We start from the raw sequence: 18,221 nt of genomic DNA, 5'->3' as shown, positions 1-18,221 counted from the left end.
GAACATGCCTAGCCATGGTGACAATCGCTTGCGCTGCGATAACGAAACGCTTTGTGTCTCTCTATCACTTCCATTCTTATTAGTGCGTCAGTGACAGTTGCTTTTCGTTCGCTACAGAACGATTGGCATGTTGGCTACGCACCCAGTTCCCAGAACTTTAAAACTCTTATAGGTTGAATTTCATTTTCTTCACATAGCTAAAGCTTGAATTCGTACACAATTTCATTAAATTGTGTACGAGTAACTATAGCATTTAACTATATGGGTCTTTTACATCTGGAAATGTCCGATGAAGTGAAATATCTAGGTTTAACACTAGATAAAGAACTGAACTGGAAAAAGCATGTCGAAACTACCATAACCAAGGCACTGAGGGTGTTTGGAATGTGTAGAACGGCATATGGCAAAACGTGGGGCTTAAACCCAAAGGTACTGAGATGGATCTATACCATGATGGTAAGACCTATCATTCTGTACGGATGCCTGGCATGGTGGCCAAGGACACTAAAGAGCACATGCAGGGATGCCCTTACGAAAATACAAAGAACGGCGTGCATGGCTATTACTGACGCGTTTAGAACGACGCCAACAGCGGCGATGGAGGTACTACTAGACCTCCCGCCGCTGCACCTAGTGCAGGCTGGCTTTGACAGGCCTCTGGAGCGATAACAAGCCAAAGACTAAACACACAAACATGGAATGTGACAATTTCATGAAAAGGATTACGAATATGGGCTGCGATAAGATGCAACCCAAGTTTGTGTTCCGTAAGAATTTTAATGTTAAAGTTCCAACAAGGGCTGAATGGACCGAAGGTCTTGAAGCACCAATGTCTGATGAAAATGACATCATATGGTACACAGACGGGTCCAAGACAGATTCTGGTACTGGGGCAGGCATTTATGCAAATGACTTTAGTAGTAGCATAAGCATGGGCAATTACGCCACTGTCTTCCAAGCCGAGACATACGCTATAATTGCCTGTGCACATGAGAATATAGTTAGGCAAACCCAAGGGAAGAATATCTATATTCTCAGCGACAGTCAAGCTGCACTCAAAGCGCTTAAGGCGCCTAGAGTGGACTCTAGACTGGTATACAATGGCATCCAAGCTCTGAACAAGCTTGGAAGGCAAAACAAAGTGCAACTGGTGTGGATCCCAGGGCACGAGGGATTCATGGGCAATGAAAATGCAGATGAACTTGCCAGAGCCGGATCTGCAAACAACCTTATAGGTCCGGAACCATTCGTGGGGCTCTCACAGGGAACCATCACAACGGCTATCAAAGACCTTACTAAGACCAAACACCAGGAAGAATGGGGCAGTCTGACGGGTCTAAAGCACTCAAAGCTCTTTATACAAGGGGTAGACTCTGGTTGGAGCAAAAAGCTTTGGAAACTTAGCAAACGGCAACTCCAAATAATAACGGGGGTGTTTACTGGCCATTACGGGGTCAAGGGAATCCTGGCCAAGATGGGGCACGCTGACAACACCGATTGTCGTATGTGTGGCGAAGAGGAAGAGACAATAGAACACCTTATGTGTGAATGTCACGCCCTCGCCAGACAAAGAATGAAGGACTTTGGAACAGGCTACCTGGTACCAAAGGAATTCAAAAAGCTACCCATAAGGTCCATCATCCGGCATATGGAGAGGGTGGGGAAGGCTCTTGAGTAGCGGACGGATCTTTCCTAGGGGGTAACTGCACAAAAGATCCCTATGGGTCGAAGTGTATCCGTAAGGGCCCCCGAAACTATAAGATAAGATAAGATAAGATAACTATATGGGTCACTTTAATTACACAATTAAATCAATTAAACTGTTGAAGAATTAACGTCCTCAACAATGTATTTTTTTCGTAGCCAAAGTGGCGAAGACGTAATCCTTATGTATGCAGCATCGTCATGTCCGTCCGCCGGTCTCTACGTCACAGCCATTTTACGCATTAACTATGAGGCGAATTTTAACTAGAGGTTTGCCCATATAACAGTGGCGTTGGGGGATTCGGGGAAAAGCCTTGTTTTTTAGCTTCTAGTGAAAAACGCACAGAAAACAACACGTTATAAATAACTCTAGCCGTATAGGTGCTTAATATATTTTTTTTTACATCTTGCATTCTATAAAAACTACTAAAAGTATTAATTACAATACATTTAGTACGAGTAGGTACACAAAAAAATGTCGTGTTAACTTTATCTTTAGGGTAGAAAAAATAATAATATTCATAATTAAAATAATGGTACGAATATCTACATAAACGAATAAGACGCACCCATGTAAAAACTGGCATACCACCATAATGTGCTTCATTCTAGAAATTTGGCATTTAGATTTTTTTCTATATGAAACGTTCGTGGTCGTGGAAGGCTAGTATTACGGCGGGCACAATAGACGGTGCCCAACACAATGTGCGGCCGACGGCGCGGCCCGCGGCGCTGAGCGCCCTTTCCGTTTTATCAATAGTTTATGAAGGGGCCTGAGGCCACAGCGTACCAGGGACCTTTACACTGCATGTATGTGTTATTACTACATATATCTATAATATATCAGAATGTTTGCCTTGCATTTCGAGAAATACAATGGGTTCGAATATACAGTGTAAACTAAAAAACGACAAATTAGAATAAAAATTGCGATACCAACTTCAATGTGTAAGCTTCTCAATGGATTTGTACAGTCAACATATTACCACTTAATCAGGCATTAATTGGATGGACGTTCCAATGTTGATAAAACATTATTCCGATTTTTAGCGACTATACAAACTCAGCAGTTTATATTCATTTACTCAAGTAAGTACGGGTTTTAATGGTTGTGTTGTGTCTTCGTAACTTTATCGACACGGAGAAATTCATAGGTAATGATTATATAGATTACCTGTTCATACAGTTCATAGTGTTATCAAATAGGTAATTAAGTATACATATACATATAAAAATATCGAAATAAATATGTATTGTTTGTAATTTTGTGTACATAATATACATGTAATGCATTTTATTTGTTTTAAAGTATCTCTACACTAAGTTATCATAACATAATTCGTGTAACCTTAGTTAAAAGGCGTTCGTCCACAATGTCACTAGTACACGCCACTGTTGCAGGTGCTCTCAGAAAGCACCTTACAGCTAGGCTTGTACTTTATGTCGAGGGATTATGACACAATTAAACCTTGTTTATCGTTGGGGACTGCACTGCCAAGCCAAGCCTCTAGCCCCGAGGGCCTTTGCCGGACGAAGTCCAACTTCAATATTTTTTTATCTCTCGAATGCATCTCCCGCGCAGCCGCCTGGCGGCGGGCTATCTCCCTGGATTCACACCTGAGGTTTTTTTACGTGTAGATTTATGCATTTGTAAGGCGAACAGGCACTTCTATATGCTGTTTGTCAACTGAGAATATCTAATGTCATATTTAGTAGCGCTATGGTCTTACATAGTTATTTGTGCAACAAGAGAGGAAAATTGGTTTTTCTTGCGAGTGTTTAATTTGAGTCCCGAGAAAGCGAAAGATTCTATAATTGAGTCACGAGGGAAGCGAGTGATTCTAAGGTAGAATCTTGAGCGTAGCGAGGGACTCAAAAACACGAGATGTAAAATAACTTTGCTCACGTGTTGCACACATAATTTTTCACCTCAGTAGTGAGAACATATTAAAGGTACCACATCATACCATACCATACCATACCATACCATACCATACCATACCATACCATACCAAACCAAACCATACCATACCATACCATACCATACCATACCATACCATACCATAGGAAACCATACCAAACCATACCATACCATACCATACCATACCAAACCATACCATACCATACCATACCAAACCATACCATACCATACCATCGGGAAGTCTTTTTCTACCTAAAAAAACGAGGTATAGGACACTCGCCTCAAACGGCTGTCTTTATTATTAGAATTTGTTTTATTTTATCCTCTAGTGGCAGTGACTATAATACGCAAACGTAAAACGTAGGTACATCTTGTTGTCAAGGTGCTATTTTTCTTATTTGTGTTTTAATTAATTAAAACTAGTAAGACCTACCTACTATTATTTTTCGTGAAAACTTAAATTTTAACGTCGGAAAATTAATAATAAGCACCGACCGTATACGACGTACCTTTTTAATATTTCGCGAATACATTCGCAAAAGCTCTGGTATTCGGCGAATACGAATATTCGTATTCTTGTTTATTCATCAATTGTTTTGGTAATTTTAGTGATCCTCCAGGGGAGAATTGGGCGGCTTTAAGGTTATTTGTCTCTTTAGCAACTTATTAAAGCGTTAACAGTGTCGTGCGGCGTATCTGGCACGATCTGCTAGTTGCGTGTGGTTGTCGCGGCCGAGTCGGCATTCCTGGTGGGTATTTAGTGGACGTCGCTAGGCACACAGCCGGCGGCGTGTTTATAATGAAACCAGACGGGTGCTTCCTCCCGCTACCGAGTTCAACGCGTATTTAAACCTGCATGCGACCTGCTACTGGGTTCCGCTGTTAACGGTTTTCTTAATGACAGCGAGCGTTTATACTTCGAAATGAAAAAAATATAAGGGTAGTTAGTGTAGACCCCACTGAACATTCGTACGTTGAGTGAATCATGGTAGAATATCTAAGTCAAATAATGGTTAAATGTATACTTATATGACTTTTTTCTAAAATAATTCAGCACACGATATGAATGTATTTGTTTTTATTCAAAATGGCCCTTTTACTGAAAGTACGCCATATAAAATAATGTACATTTTTTGGACTTAATTTCAAGGGTGCATTCCTGAGTTTAAATTAAGTTGATTTCTCAGATACCCGTATTCTAATTAACTCCATTTTGAAGAAAATCTATAATTTAATTATATCTCATAAGAGTGATAAGGCCCTTACGAGCGTATAAACTTGCCTTAGGGCCTGTTTACATATTGATTAGTGTTTAATACGAGTTCATACATTTGCTACTAAACGCAAATACCTCGATGTTCGAAATTACATTGATATGTCATAGTTTTCAATAGTTTGGTCGAGTTAAATGTAATTTAAGTGTTAAATAACGTTATATAAATATGTAGCTTTAATTATTTTGTAAAATGAAAGTATTAAAATGATTTCCAGCTTGCTGGGAATTAATTCTTCAAAACGCTATTTTGGATCTAACTTGATTATGTGTCATACCGGGTGGGCCCTGTAAAACGAGCAAATAATTAAAACAAACTAATAAATTTTTAATTATTGTACTACTTAAACGATAAAAAATAATCATACAAATTACTTATTATCTTCAATCATCATTATAATTGCTGTTGCCGTTGCTAGTCACGCTTTGAACATAACAAAATTCTTTAGTGTACAAAAATCAAAACACAAGTTATTTTTTAAAGCCGCTGAACAGATGTCAGTTTCAGGAGTAGGTGCTCCTGTTACCCGGTTAATAGTTTTTTTTAATAAACATTTGTAATGCGCAAACTCCGGCATTAAAAGAGGTGTTATTATAAGTTTAATGTGTGTATTTGTGTGTGTATCTGAGTCTCCTTTCGTGGCTTTGTAGCACCCAAACGGATGAGTCGATTTGACTAGTTTTTTTTAATTTAAGTTTTGTCTACTGCGAATACCACGATAGTCATTAGCTATGTGTAGTGGAAATGTGTCTAATTAAGTTTTCTTTTTTAAATTGTTAAAAACTTATTTTACTTAGGATATGGATACCAATGGATCTTTGGATGATCGTTTCTTTCAGACGACCTGCAGCCGATGCCGAATGCTCTTCATTCGTGTTTTACTAAATTTGTTTTTTGTTCTCCAGTCGAGGATGCTACCCGTGAAGCCGGGCAGCCCCGCGCCGGACGGCAGCTCAATGGACAAGAAGCCGATCGCCGGCATCCCGCGTGTGGCGCCCACCACCAAGTTCAACGCGCCCGTGCACATCGACGTCGGCGGCACCATCTACACCTCGTCATTGGAGACGCTCACTGCGTTAGTGCACTATTTCACTTTTTTAGTACAAATAGCGGATTTAAGACTCGAGGCATTCTTCAGCCTTAGTTAATCATACTAAGATCCACGGATTTAATATATACGCTAGATGACGCAAATACCACGATTTGTATTGAAACCAAGCGTGCCGACTTTTTCATACAAAATTTACGCATAATATAATTTTAAAGTTATTTATCTGTGATAGAAAATATGTTCTTGCCTTTGGGTGCTCGCAATTTTTGGGCTGTTGCAGTTAATTAGCATGCAACGAAGCATTTTTTAAGTTTCCACTAACGTCCGGCTGCAACAACCGGTGGCGTGGACTGTAAAGAGTGACGGTCAACCTCGACGCTTGGTCGGGGTTCGGACACGCGAAGTAGATGCATTTGCGTCTTTTATGTATATTTATTTCTGTGCTAAGATCAGGTAGAATTTTTTTGCAGGCATCAATTTCGCGACATTGACCATAAGTGAGTAACTAAGTTGACTTACCAATTATTGCCTTTGAGGTAGCCATGGCATGTCAAAAAGTAGTCAAATTTGCTATTCAGCTTCACAAAATACCTATGCGAATTGTTAAATTTTACTTTTGCGCTCTCTTGGCCGTCGCATCAGATCGTAATTTCCTTTCGACTGCTGTGAGATTCAAGTGAAGTCACGTTGTATATGTTTTATTTAGAGGTATGTGCGTGGGTAGGTCTGGTAGTAAATAAGCACGTTTTATCTGCGGGGAGTGTTGTTTCTGCGAGCGAGCGAGCAAGGCGAGGAGCCGGCGGCGCCGCCGTGGGCGCTGGGCTCCGCTCCGGCCGTGCCGCCGCCCGCAGCCCCCCCCCTTCGTTCGGTTATTTTAATCAACTCACGTGAGGGGCACATAAAAAAAAAAAATATCCTGCCGATTGTATATGTGTAAGAGACCGTTACTCATGTCTTCGCTTCGACAAAATCAATCGGACAATAAATTTACAAACCGAACGGCCAAATCAGCCAATCATGAAAGTAAGCACCAAAGATAATGTCGGACATTTTGAGGATTCCGTACCCAAAGGGTAAAAATAGGACCCTATTACTAAGACTCCGCTGTCCGTCTGTCCGCCCGTCTTTCTGTCTGTCACCAGGCTATATCTCATGAACTCTGATAGACAGTTGAAATTTTCGCAGATGATGCATTTCTGTTGCCGCTATACCAACAAATACTAATAAAAAGTACGTAACCCTCGTTGGGCGAGTCCTTGTCCGGTTTTTATGTGTCAGTTCCTTTAAGTACTGTTGTCAGGTAATGGTTCGATAAATTATGGGATCCGTTTTCACGCGATTAGTGTCAGCTATATGTAGATTTTTTAAATACCTAGGTAATTTATTAAATCAATGTAATCTTTTTCATGAGTTCAAAACAGATAGGGACCTTATAATTGTTGATGATGGTTGTCTTACGCTATTATTTAAGATCATACCTTGTGAAGTAGATTTAATTACAATTTAGGTACTTGTGCTTATCACCAGCCTGTAACCTACATTACTGCTTTTCAGTTTTGCTATCTATTGATGCCAATAGTTCAAACAGGTTCGTTGAGTCGAATCGATGCAATGCTATCTGTGCTGTTAATACTTTATAACGAGCTTTTGCTCGCGTCTTCGTCTGGAATTAGGAATTAGGGCAGCATATTTTTTAATTCACCTGTATTTTATTGATTCCCTTTATAAACGTCCATACTCTTTTCATTTTTCTTTTCAGTTTAGGGGTTTAGTTAGCTAGTTAGTGCTTCTGGGCATTTTCCGCAACTCGACAACTATTGTGCCTATTTTGCGTGAAACGAGGTAGCGCTACTCTAACCACCCCAGCCAGGCTAGCACATGATCGGCGCGACAGTATCTCGCCGCGACATAGACCACCCGTCCCCTTATAATTCATACAGTTAGTAAAAGATGGGTAGTCAATCATTTGCTAGGCCTACAGCTCCTCCATGAAGCCTAGCAATGTTATCAGGTTGCTAACTGCCTATTTAAGTGTGCACGGAGTTCCTAAGTATTTGCTCCTGTATACTTCTACATGTTTGCAGTCTAGGAGAATGTGTTTTGTTGTTTCCTCTTTTTCCATGCACGCTCTGCACACGGGGCTGTCTGTTTTTACCATATTGTGGAGGTGTTTGTTTAGTGTGTTATGTCCTGTAATTATTCCTACTATTTTGCGTAGTTGTTGTCTAGGTGTTTTCAGTAGTATGTTGGTGAGTTTGTATTTCATTTCTAGTAAAATATCCTTTTTCTACCTGCATGTGCCCATTTCATTCCAGTATTTATTGTACTAGTTGGTTGTGTATGTAAGTTATTGGTTGGGGTATAATGGGCTCGGGTCCGTTTCTGAACCTTTCCTGGCCAGTTCATCCGCTGCATCCTTTGCACTTGATCCACTATGCCCCTTTATCCATTGAACTGTTACTTTGTTGCCTTCTTTGCTCACTCCAGTGAGGCTCCGATGACATTCAAGTATATGCTCTGAAGTGAGTTTGTCGCTGGATAGCGCTTGTAGTACTGATTTACTGTCTGACAGTAATAGTATATATGTTTTCGTGTTTCACTTGTCGTCTTGATATAGCATTGCAAGTTTCTATTATTCCTACACATTCAGCTTGGAATACCGTGTTGTTCACCCAGAGGTTTTGAGATGTGTATATGTAGGTCCTCCGAGAAGACACCACATCCGGATTCATTTGTTTTTGAGCCATCTGTAAATATTCTTAGTGTAGGGGTAAAGGGATGGTTAATTGGTCAAAAATCGACATTATTTATTTCTTAAGAAAAGTTAAATGACAAAAGTGTAACAGTCGTTTTTTTAACACTTTTATTTAGCTTCACTGCGTATATACCTACCTACCTATCTTTTTTGTATACTGCTTCAAATATTGTAATTACAATTTTAACCACTTCCCGGTATCTGATCGAGTTGAAATTTGGAGTGTAAGTACTTACTATCGTAATTCCGGTGACAATGCAATAATAATGCTTACATGGCGGTGATCTGATGATACAGTCGGAAGGTAGCCAGGAACTCCTCGATGGAAAAACACAAACACATCGAGCTTAGGCTTATTAGAAAGGTCTCAATAAGTACCTACTCGATAGACATGCAAATGAGAAGAAGTAGGTACAGCAGTCAGCAATAAAACTGTCACAATAAAAAAATACAGTTACTTTAAGAAATTATTGATGCCCTTTTTAAACTTCAAACCCCCTTCTTACAACCTGACAGGAGTTAACCATACAATAAATTGTGTATGATTAGATTAGATTAGATCAGATGATTAGATGATTTATTTCATGAAAGACAATTACATAATTAATTACATAATATTTTTGACATTAATGCAAACTATTAATGTCAAAAATATAAGAATTTCTATCATGATCGTCAAAATAACAACGAAAATAATAACAATACTAATGAAAATAAAATTATAGCTCCAATAAGGATTGTCAACACAATTACAATAAGAGTACGTAGATAGATACTTACAAATCCAAAATATATGATTCTATGATTTATGGAGTAGGGTAAATGGGGGGAAATATATGATTTATGTAGTAGGGTCACAGCACATTAGTCCATTGTTCGTCACTTGTTTTTTTTAAATATCGTTATTAACGTATTACTCCAAACTATGTAAACCTAGCTTCTTCTTATACACGACGTACCTATACGCATACATTTCTAAGCGACACTTGCACCATCCCACTAAACCGGGGTTAAGCGGTTCAACCGTTAACCTAGTATTAAATTGTACCGGTAACCATGCTAATTCCAGGTTTAACCGGTTAACCCCGGGTTAGTGGAATGGTGCAAGTGACGATAAGAGAGTAGAAGTTAATCACCGAAGTACCTACTTCGCATATGTGGCGCCGTGCTCAGCGAAATTACGGAGCCGAAGTTTGCTAGGGGGAAATATTCATACGTCATGCCCATTGAGTATTATAAAATTGAGTGCGAGTTATAGGGCTTAGGGGTAGAGAGTTATTAGGTAATTTTTTACAATGGATATTAACAAGAAGCGCCACAGAAAACGCAATAAAATCGCTTTTCTTTTCTTTTAAGTTTTTGTAACACACAATATTTTTCACAAAGTTTTTTAAACCTAAGTTATCCTCCAACCATTTTAATATCATACCTACGTTAAGGCTGATGAATGTATAATAAATACTTGCCCATAATGCTATGTGTATGTGCGTCGTAGAGTTCAGACGATTGAATCACCTAGCAATAAATAAGTAGGGTAGATAAACACGATTACAATTTTTAGAATACCGTTGTCTTACTGAAATTTGCTTTATAATTATTGAATTAAATTCAAAGTTTGTAATATTTACCTATTTCTTTATCCATTACAGCTACCCCGAATCAAGGCTTGGGAAGATGTTCAACGGAACGATCCCCATAGTCCTAGATACATTGAAGCAGCACTACTTCATCGACCGCGATGGCGGCATGTTCCGGCACATTCTTAACTTCCTGCGCAACAAGAAGCTGTTGCTGCCTGATGACTTCCCCAACTTGGATTTGCTGCTACACGAAGCATTGTACTTCGAGTTAGACCGTAAGCTATGGCAAAATACAAGGCGTGCAAGTCCGGTACAATTGCCCTGGTGGTAGAATTAACCAAGATTAAAAATTATATTTAATTCATTTGCCACCTAAAAGTCTATCGACCAATAAAAGCAACGCAAGTACTAACGCAAGTAGCGCAACTTTCCCGGTGATATATATATATATATATAGTCGTCCATGTCGTGTCCTGGTAATTAAATAAGCTTTCTGACAAAATTTTCATTTTTGGTACAAGCTTTTACTGCTGACTGTACCTTTCTTTCCACAGGCAACTAATACTCATCGAGATAATTCTAAAAACCCCATACACAATTGGATTACGTTGTTTTATCACAGATTTCCTATGGCTACCTCCTATCTCCAGTATCAGATCAGCTCCATTTCATCATAATATTGCATTGTCATCCGATTTACATACGTATGCAAAATTTCTGCTCCATCGGAGTACGGGAAGGGAAGTTAATTTAACTTGCAAGATTTGACCCGTACCACCATAGTTACATACATATGTAGGTACATTGCAAGTTAAATATAAGCATGTAAAAAGGATTATAATATATTTATAGATTTTCCTACATCTTCTTTCAGAGTGCGCCACCTTCTTTATAAACCAGGTACTCATAGGTTATAGTATTTAGGCGTCAAACTAAACAAGAACATTTTTTCATCACACTTTGCCCATAAAGGGAGTATATAATAGGTTAACGCTTTCTACAGTTTGAATATTTCATTCCTCTTCTTTTTTATTTTCTAGCTGTGTATTATTGGCATTTTAGCAACGAACTAATTTTTGTCTATGGAACGCAGCGACGGACGAAACGTACTTAGATCTAGACTTACTTAGAGACCTCGTTAAAGTAATTATATTATTTTTTAACAAGCAGAAACGTCTGCGAACGATGCTATGTCTTACCCAAGGCAGTAATTTTTCCACTTTTAAATTTATACTAAGTAATTATATTGTTTACTTGTTCTATTTATATAGCTACCTATTATTTACATTGCTAATTAGGCCTGCAGGCAGCAGTGACGGCACATGGGACATTACAGTCTAATTAATGTAGTGTTCATAAACCCTTGTTTTTGTAGTTTACGCCTTTAAGAATTTCCTAAATAGAATTTAAAATTATGCATTGTTTTCACATGCATTTTATTTTAATAACGATGATTATTTTTATTTTATTTACATACTTAGATTTTAACATTGAAAATGTTTATCAGAATGTTTTCGTGGGAGAGAGAATTCGGCTATATTTCCAAAAGTTACAAAGATATATGAAAGGCAGTGATATTAAAAAATGCAGGAATCGGTTGGTAACTTAATTTGGAAAATTGAAAATGTTGAAAAAAAAAAGATAATTTTCCTGTTTTTTCGGACAGAAAGTAAATTATTCTGAAAACAAAAGCCTATATCGAAAAAAACTAAAAAGCTTCCGAGGCAGATAGATTGCCTATCGTTTAGAAAAAAAAATTTTGGAATCTGTTGAAAACCGTGGGCTGGGCAGGTGCCCTTGTCATTGAATGATTATCAGATTAGTTACCCCGAAGCGTGAGATTCGGCTATATTTCCGAAAGTTATAAAGATAGACGAAAGGCATTGATGTCAAAAGGTGCAGGAGCTTACGGGGTATCGTATCATACCAAATTTTTGAAAACCGATATAGAATATCGAATATGGTGGGAAAAAGGTGGGTTGAGCTGTCGTGTCGAGTCGAGTTCTAGGGTTCTAGGGTCTAAGGTCTAGGGTCTAGGGTCCAGGGTCCAGGGTCTAGTGCAGGGTCCAGGGTCCAGGGTCAAGGGTCCAGGGTACAGGGTTCATGGTCTAGGGTCTGGGGTCCATGGGCCAGGGTCTAGGGTTCAGGGTCTAGGGTCACGGATCTATAAAGTAGAACTAAAAAAGATTTAACTCCGATTTCAATGGACGAACAATGGCTTAACTAGATACTATTTAAGTACTTTTTATTTTTTCATTTCTCATGCTCTGAAAGAGGGTCATTGTTGTTCTAAAAGGTGTGCAGAAAATGATACTTGTCTGCACTAGAGCATTTTACGTTCAAAGTACGATTTTTTAAATTTTTGTACGATAAGCAATTGAAATTTGAGTTTATATGGATTTGTTATACAATTTCCATTCTGATATTTGACTTTCCATTCCATAAATAACGATACTTTTGCCTAAACTGTTAATTGATAGTACCCTCAAGAAATACTATAAAAATGTATACTTAGTGCATGCATGCGTGCAGTAAAACATGCATTTTACTTTCCTCGTATTCGAAATGAAAAGTAGAGTGTTTAACTTGGGTGAAAGGCATAATTTCTTCTTCTTCAAAATACCTCGGCAGAAATGAGTGACTTTAATTCCTCGGTTAACAATCTACTATTGATGTTCATTTTCAATGTCATCCGATAGCATCCGCGAGTAGTTCGAAATTTGTACCGAATTTTTTTCCATATTATTTTAAAATTCACACGTAACACCTAATATATAGGTACAGTACGAGTGTACGCCTTGGCTTAAAGGCGAAAATAAATTTTTGTTAAATGGAACGATTGTGTAATAAATAAGCTTCTGGGCAGGTATACCAAAATATGAATTAAACAAACGTTACAAACAACTTAGAAGCCTTTGAAATGACTTATTTAACAAATTAATAAGTATGTTATACAAAATTGTAGGGTACCTACCAAACGGGCCAATTCGAACAATGAATTAGATATCAACTAGTTATTCACTATATATGAAACGGAAACGATAACGAGTCATGTCAAATTTAACATTTCCGCTATTCCGAATGTCCTCTTTAAATATATATTACTTAGACATCCAATGGATATCTAATGGATATCCCAAAACGTCACAATAATTGTAGCGTGAAATGACAATAAAATTGGTTTCTCGAATCGAACTGCAAAAGATAACTAGTTGAGAACTAAACTATAACGTATCTATTAGATCTCGTATTGTTCTCGTATATAGTAATTATCACGTTCGAATTGACCGGAAAGTCTAAATCTAAATTGTTTTTATTGCTTGGAATACCTAACCAACTACCTATGAACAATGATTTATTATAACTCAGATCAGAGGGCGTTCCAAAATTGAAGCGCTTATTTGTACAAGTTGCCTTTAGTCGCACCTGGGACCTGGGCATAGCGAGAAATGTGCACGTGCTAACGAACTCCGGCTAAGCGAAAGAGAAAGAGACAAGCTTATGTTTGCAACGAGTATGACAAAGATGAATGGAATGCGAAATTTAATCAAAAACAACAGATTTCTTCGTAGGTATAGGCATAAATATGGAAGTATTTTTGTGCTCCTTATGTATAAGTATAACCTCTCTATAGTTATATACTATCATTGCCTATGAAATAAAACTATTTAGACGGAATATATCACGTTTTATTTCATGCATGAATGACTATCGCGGTAACCAAAGACAATATTAACTACCTATGGTTAAGTCTTCAACTTCAACTTGGTTATGGTTTCATCTGTTAATTTTTAATTATGTCCAGTAAAATTGCCGAATGCCGGAAAAATATATATAATTCAGTCGTTAATTAACATACGACAGGCTTTCCTAAAGTTCCCAGCATCGTTACCTTGCCTAGTCAGTAAAGCATTTAATGAATTAGCATTCTCAGAGTACCTCACAAATGTTACAAATTTACATTGCCCTTTAGGTTGCAATATTTAGTAAGCTATATTAAATATGCACCTGCAACGCGATTGAACAGGTAAATTTGCATAGCGATTTGTAAAATTAGCACAGCGAAAGCCAGCCCCGCGATACGCGTGTCTTGCTTACTTATTCATTCATACCCACAGATTATATCCATCAGATCCTCCAATATCAGGCATATACGACGGCTTGAAGTTTTTTCGATAGATTTCTTGTGACCCAGTCATGACCGCGGTGGAGCGTTTTACAGTGAAACTTGGTTAAGTGGGACCTGGTAAGTGAGAAACCTCCATACCCGGGTCCCGATACTTTGCTTTGATAAATTACCTCTGTTAGTGAGACAAAGCAAATCTATAACTGAAATTAGTATTTTCGATTTTATAGTCACATTTACCTCTATAATTGAGACAGACTGTATTTTGAATGATTCACGGTTAGTTTCACTAGATTTATATTGACCGGGATATAGACCGTCATTAATACAAATATCTCAGGGACGCCAATTTGCAGTAAAACAACTTCTTCTGCGTTACACGTGTATTTTAGCACTTATACAAGAAATATTTCGGTTCGGTTCGGTTCGGTAATTAGGGTCACATTTAACCCGGAGTATAAAATGACGACAATTTTCATTAAAATTTATAAAAACACTTTTTCAACAGAATAACTAAACGGATGGTTGTGGATGTCTGTCTTTCGCATAAAGGGAAAAGGAATAGGTATAAAACAGGAACTCGGCTGAAAATTTAGCTGTAAAGGAAAAATGGATTAATGAGGTGTGGCTGATTCAATGGATGAAGGAAATCTAAATTCAAAACCGAATACTTATAACGCCCGTCAAATGAGGCTATTTGAATTTTGAGAAAGCTTTAAAAATGCGGATTACAGATAATTAACAAAGGTGGTTCAGATATTTGTGTTCAGGACATCACACTGAATGCACTGATACCAAACATGTCCATGTTTGAGACGACATCAGCGAAAATCGATTTCCAGAAGACTTCTAGACCAAACTATAGTTAAAAGCATTGAAAGTTGAAACTGACGCTCTTGATATTAACTAATATGAAAAACAAAAAAAGTCCTTTTATTAAAATGGTAAGGCGCAATGAAGTCTGTTTCGAATTGAATGAGACAAAATGTATCCTTTGTAATGTCATTCGAAATATAATGAAAAAGAAAAAAAATAAACAGACAAAAGTTCTTAATGTTCTGAAGGACAAGGATTATTTTACCTTTTCATTGTTAAAGATTACTCATACATAATGTTTACAAAATACCTTATTGACCACCTCTATAACTGAAACAACCTCTATTCTCACCTCTGTTAAACGAACCCTCTTTAGTGAGTATTACCTATACACTTTCTGTTCTTTGACCCTTTTTAAATGAGACAGAAGTTTATTTATACCTGAATAATTGAGACACCGGGTAAGTGGAATACCACTTTAAGTGAGACAAATTTCTATAGACAGCATCACGTGATCATCGATTGTCTTAGAAAAAGATCATCCTTTTCATCCATCTATTCATCCTTTTTGAGTAGGAAGCAAGAGAGAGACAATAATTTATAATTATGCTTCATCTAACTGGAAAGTGTTCATACCGTTGCGAGCGAAGAGAAACTTGTAACCTATTTAGGTGGTTTGGTCCTTATATTATCACAAGTAACTTACACTTGTTATGCTAAACAATTTGAATGGCATTATGGAAGCTGCAATATGCTCGGTCTTTGCGAAATAGCATTTCCTATTATTGGACGAATACTACTACATAAGAATCAATACTTTATTATGTACCATTGCTTTAAATGGTTGCTCATTTTTATGAAACAAAATCCTTCACTTGAATTGGAAAATAATTACTTGAGAAAATCACACCTACGAGTATAACGGTATACTAGTCTTGACTCACCATTGATTGTGGTTCTTGAACCATAAATCCCCATATAAATAGCCAATCATTAAAACATGGTAAAAAACGCTATGAAAGTTGGATGTATGTACTTATGTAGAAATTCATGATTCCTGCTACTCGGTGTACATACTCATGTGTATATCGCACAATTTTTACCACACTATTACAGAAGCTAGTAACTGGTTGCTAAAAACATGAACATTTTAATTTCACGAAGATGAAAATACATATGTAACCCATGACATTAAATAAATTTCAGATATGGTGTTCGTCCTGACAAAGATGAAGAACAACAAAGAGGGCGTGAAGCAGGACCGAGTGTGGCTGAGCGAGGCCAACGAGCGGCTCAAACAGGAGTCTGAGCTGCTCACGCAGGAGCGCGAGCGTCTGCAGCAGCGGTGGTCGTGAACTGAGGTAACTCCCGCTGTTTCTTGAAGAACAACAAAGAGGGCGTGAAGCAGGATCGAGTGTGGCTGAGGGAGGCCAACGAGCGGCTCAAGCAGGAGTCCGAGCTGCTCACGCAGGAGCGCGAGCGTCTGCAGCAGCGGTGGTCGTGAACTGAGGTAACTGCCGCTGTTTCTTGAAGAACAACAAAGAGGGCGTGAAGCAGGACCGAGTGTGGCTGAGCGAGGCCAACGAGCGGCTCAAGCAGGAGTCCGAGCTGCTCACGCAGGAGCGCGAGCGTCTGCAGCAGCGGTGGTAGTGAACTGAGGTAACTGCCGCTGTTTCTTGAAGAACAACAAAGAGGGCGTGAAGCTGGACGGAGTGTGGCTGAGCGAGGTCAACGAGCGGCTCAAACAGGAGTCCGAGCTGCTCACGCAGGAGCGCGAGCGTCTGCAGCAGCGGTGGCCGTGAACTGAGGTAACTGCCGCTATCGATATCGATACAATCATTTTTCCATTCACTATTGATTCCGACACTTCGTTTTCTACGAGTATGACGGGTCATCGGTGATCACGTGATGCTATCTATAGAAAACTGAAGTACCTATCGGACGCGCTTGCAGCAGCGGTCATCGTGAACTAAGGTAGCTGCCGCTATTTGTTGCCACAATCGATATAACCCTTTTTTCATCTACTAACCACCATAATAATAACCATGGCTGTGGCTCACATTCTTCGAGTCCTTAATTGACCTAACTACCTACCTACTCGTACCTACCTTGGTACCTACGTCCTAAAACGGTCTTGTGGGAGATAATTTAACTCGCACATTGAGGGTTCCGTACAAACTTTGAATAGACAACCAATGCATAAGTTGGTTTGCTATTACGCCGCTCAGAAATACTAACGCGAACACCGAAGTTCGCAAATTGCGGGCATCTTTCTCTGTCACTCTAATTACGCCTTAATTGGAATACCTAAAAGCGAAAAATGCCCGCAAATTGCGAATTTCGATGTTCGCGGTAGGCCCTCTGGTGTGTGGCTGAGACAACTCTATGCACGTACCTATATAGGTAGCGATGTCCCACTTGCACGTGTGGGACATCACTACCTAAATACGTCCATAGAGCTGTCTCAGTCACACACCAGGGGGCGGTTTGTATCCAATGTGAAAACCGTCTTATAAGTAAGATTGAATATTTCTTCTCATTGCTAAGCTCTCTCTCTCTGCTCTCTACTCATTCTATGCTTTCTGCGGGACGATATGACCCAGACCCAAACATTTTTAACGAACGAACGCTAATTTATTTTAAATATGTCGTATGCCCACTATGCACAGTATGTACACTCAGCTGCAAAAGTGTATGAATGAATTCTATTCGGGTCTCTATTGTTTCCCATATAGTTTTAAGTCATAATGTATTGTTTGTCCACATTTTTGTTAGTCATAATTTGGTTTTTCTCAGAAACGCGTAACTTTTCAGGATTGCCATAAAACAAACCTAACCTATCTATAGGATAACCTTAGGAAAATCCTGAAAAGTTAATGGTTTCAGAATTATGACTAATATGAATCATTATATGTACTATGACTTTCAATAATTATGTCAAACAAAGGGACCCCATTCTATTCATTATATGTCCATGCAATTTTGCAGCTTTTG

General features: G+C 38.5%; 1 protein-coding gene across 1 annotated transcript in view; it reads left to right on the top strand.

Annotated features, from left to right (window-relative positions):
• The window catches only part of LOC134754125 (BTB/POZ domain-containing protein Tiwaz), a 29,155-nt gene that overhangs the window by 8,075 nt on the left and 2,859 nt on the right, over positions 1-18,221 (top strand). Inside the window, exons 2-4 of the mRNA XM_063690204.1 lie at positions 5,805-5,974; positions 10,355-10,560; positions 16,434-17,035. Of these exons, the coding sequence (XP_063546274.1) occupies positions 5,811-5,974; positions 10,355-10,560; positions 16,434-16,582 (519 nt within the window). The 5' untranslated portion in view covers positions 5,805-5,810 and the 3' untranslated portion in view covers positions 16,583-17,035. The remainder of the gene's footprint in view (positions 1-5,804; positions 5,975-10,354; positions 10,561-16,433; positions 17,036-18,221) is intronic.

Source organism: Cydia strobilella, chromosome Z, assembly GCF_947568885.1.
Source record: "Cydia strobilella chromosome Z, ilCydStro3.1, whole genome shotgun sequence".
Taxonomy (NCBI): Eukaryota; Metazoa; Arthropoda; class Insecta; order Lepidoptera; family Tortricidae; genus Cydia; species Cydia strobilella.
Note: the sequence above shows the minus strand (reverse complement) of the source record. Positions and strands in the feature narration are given on the sequence as shown.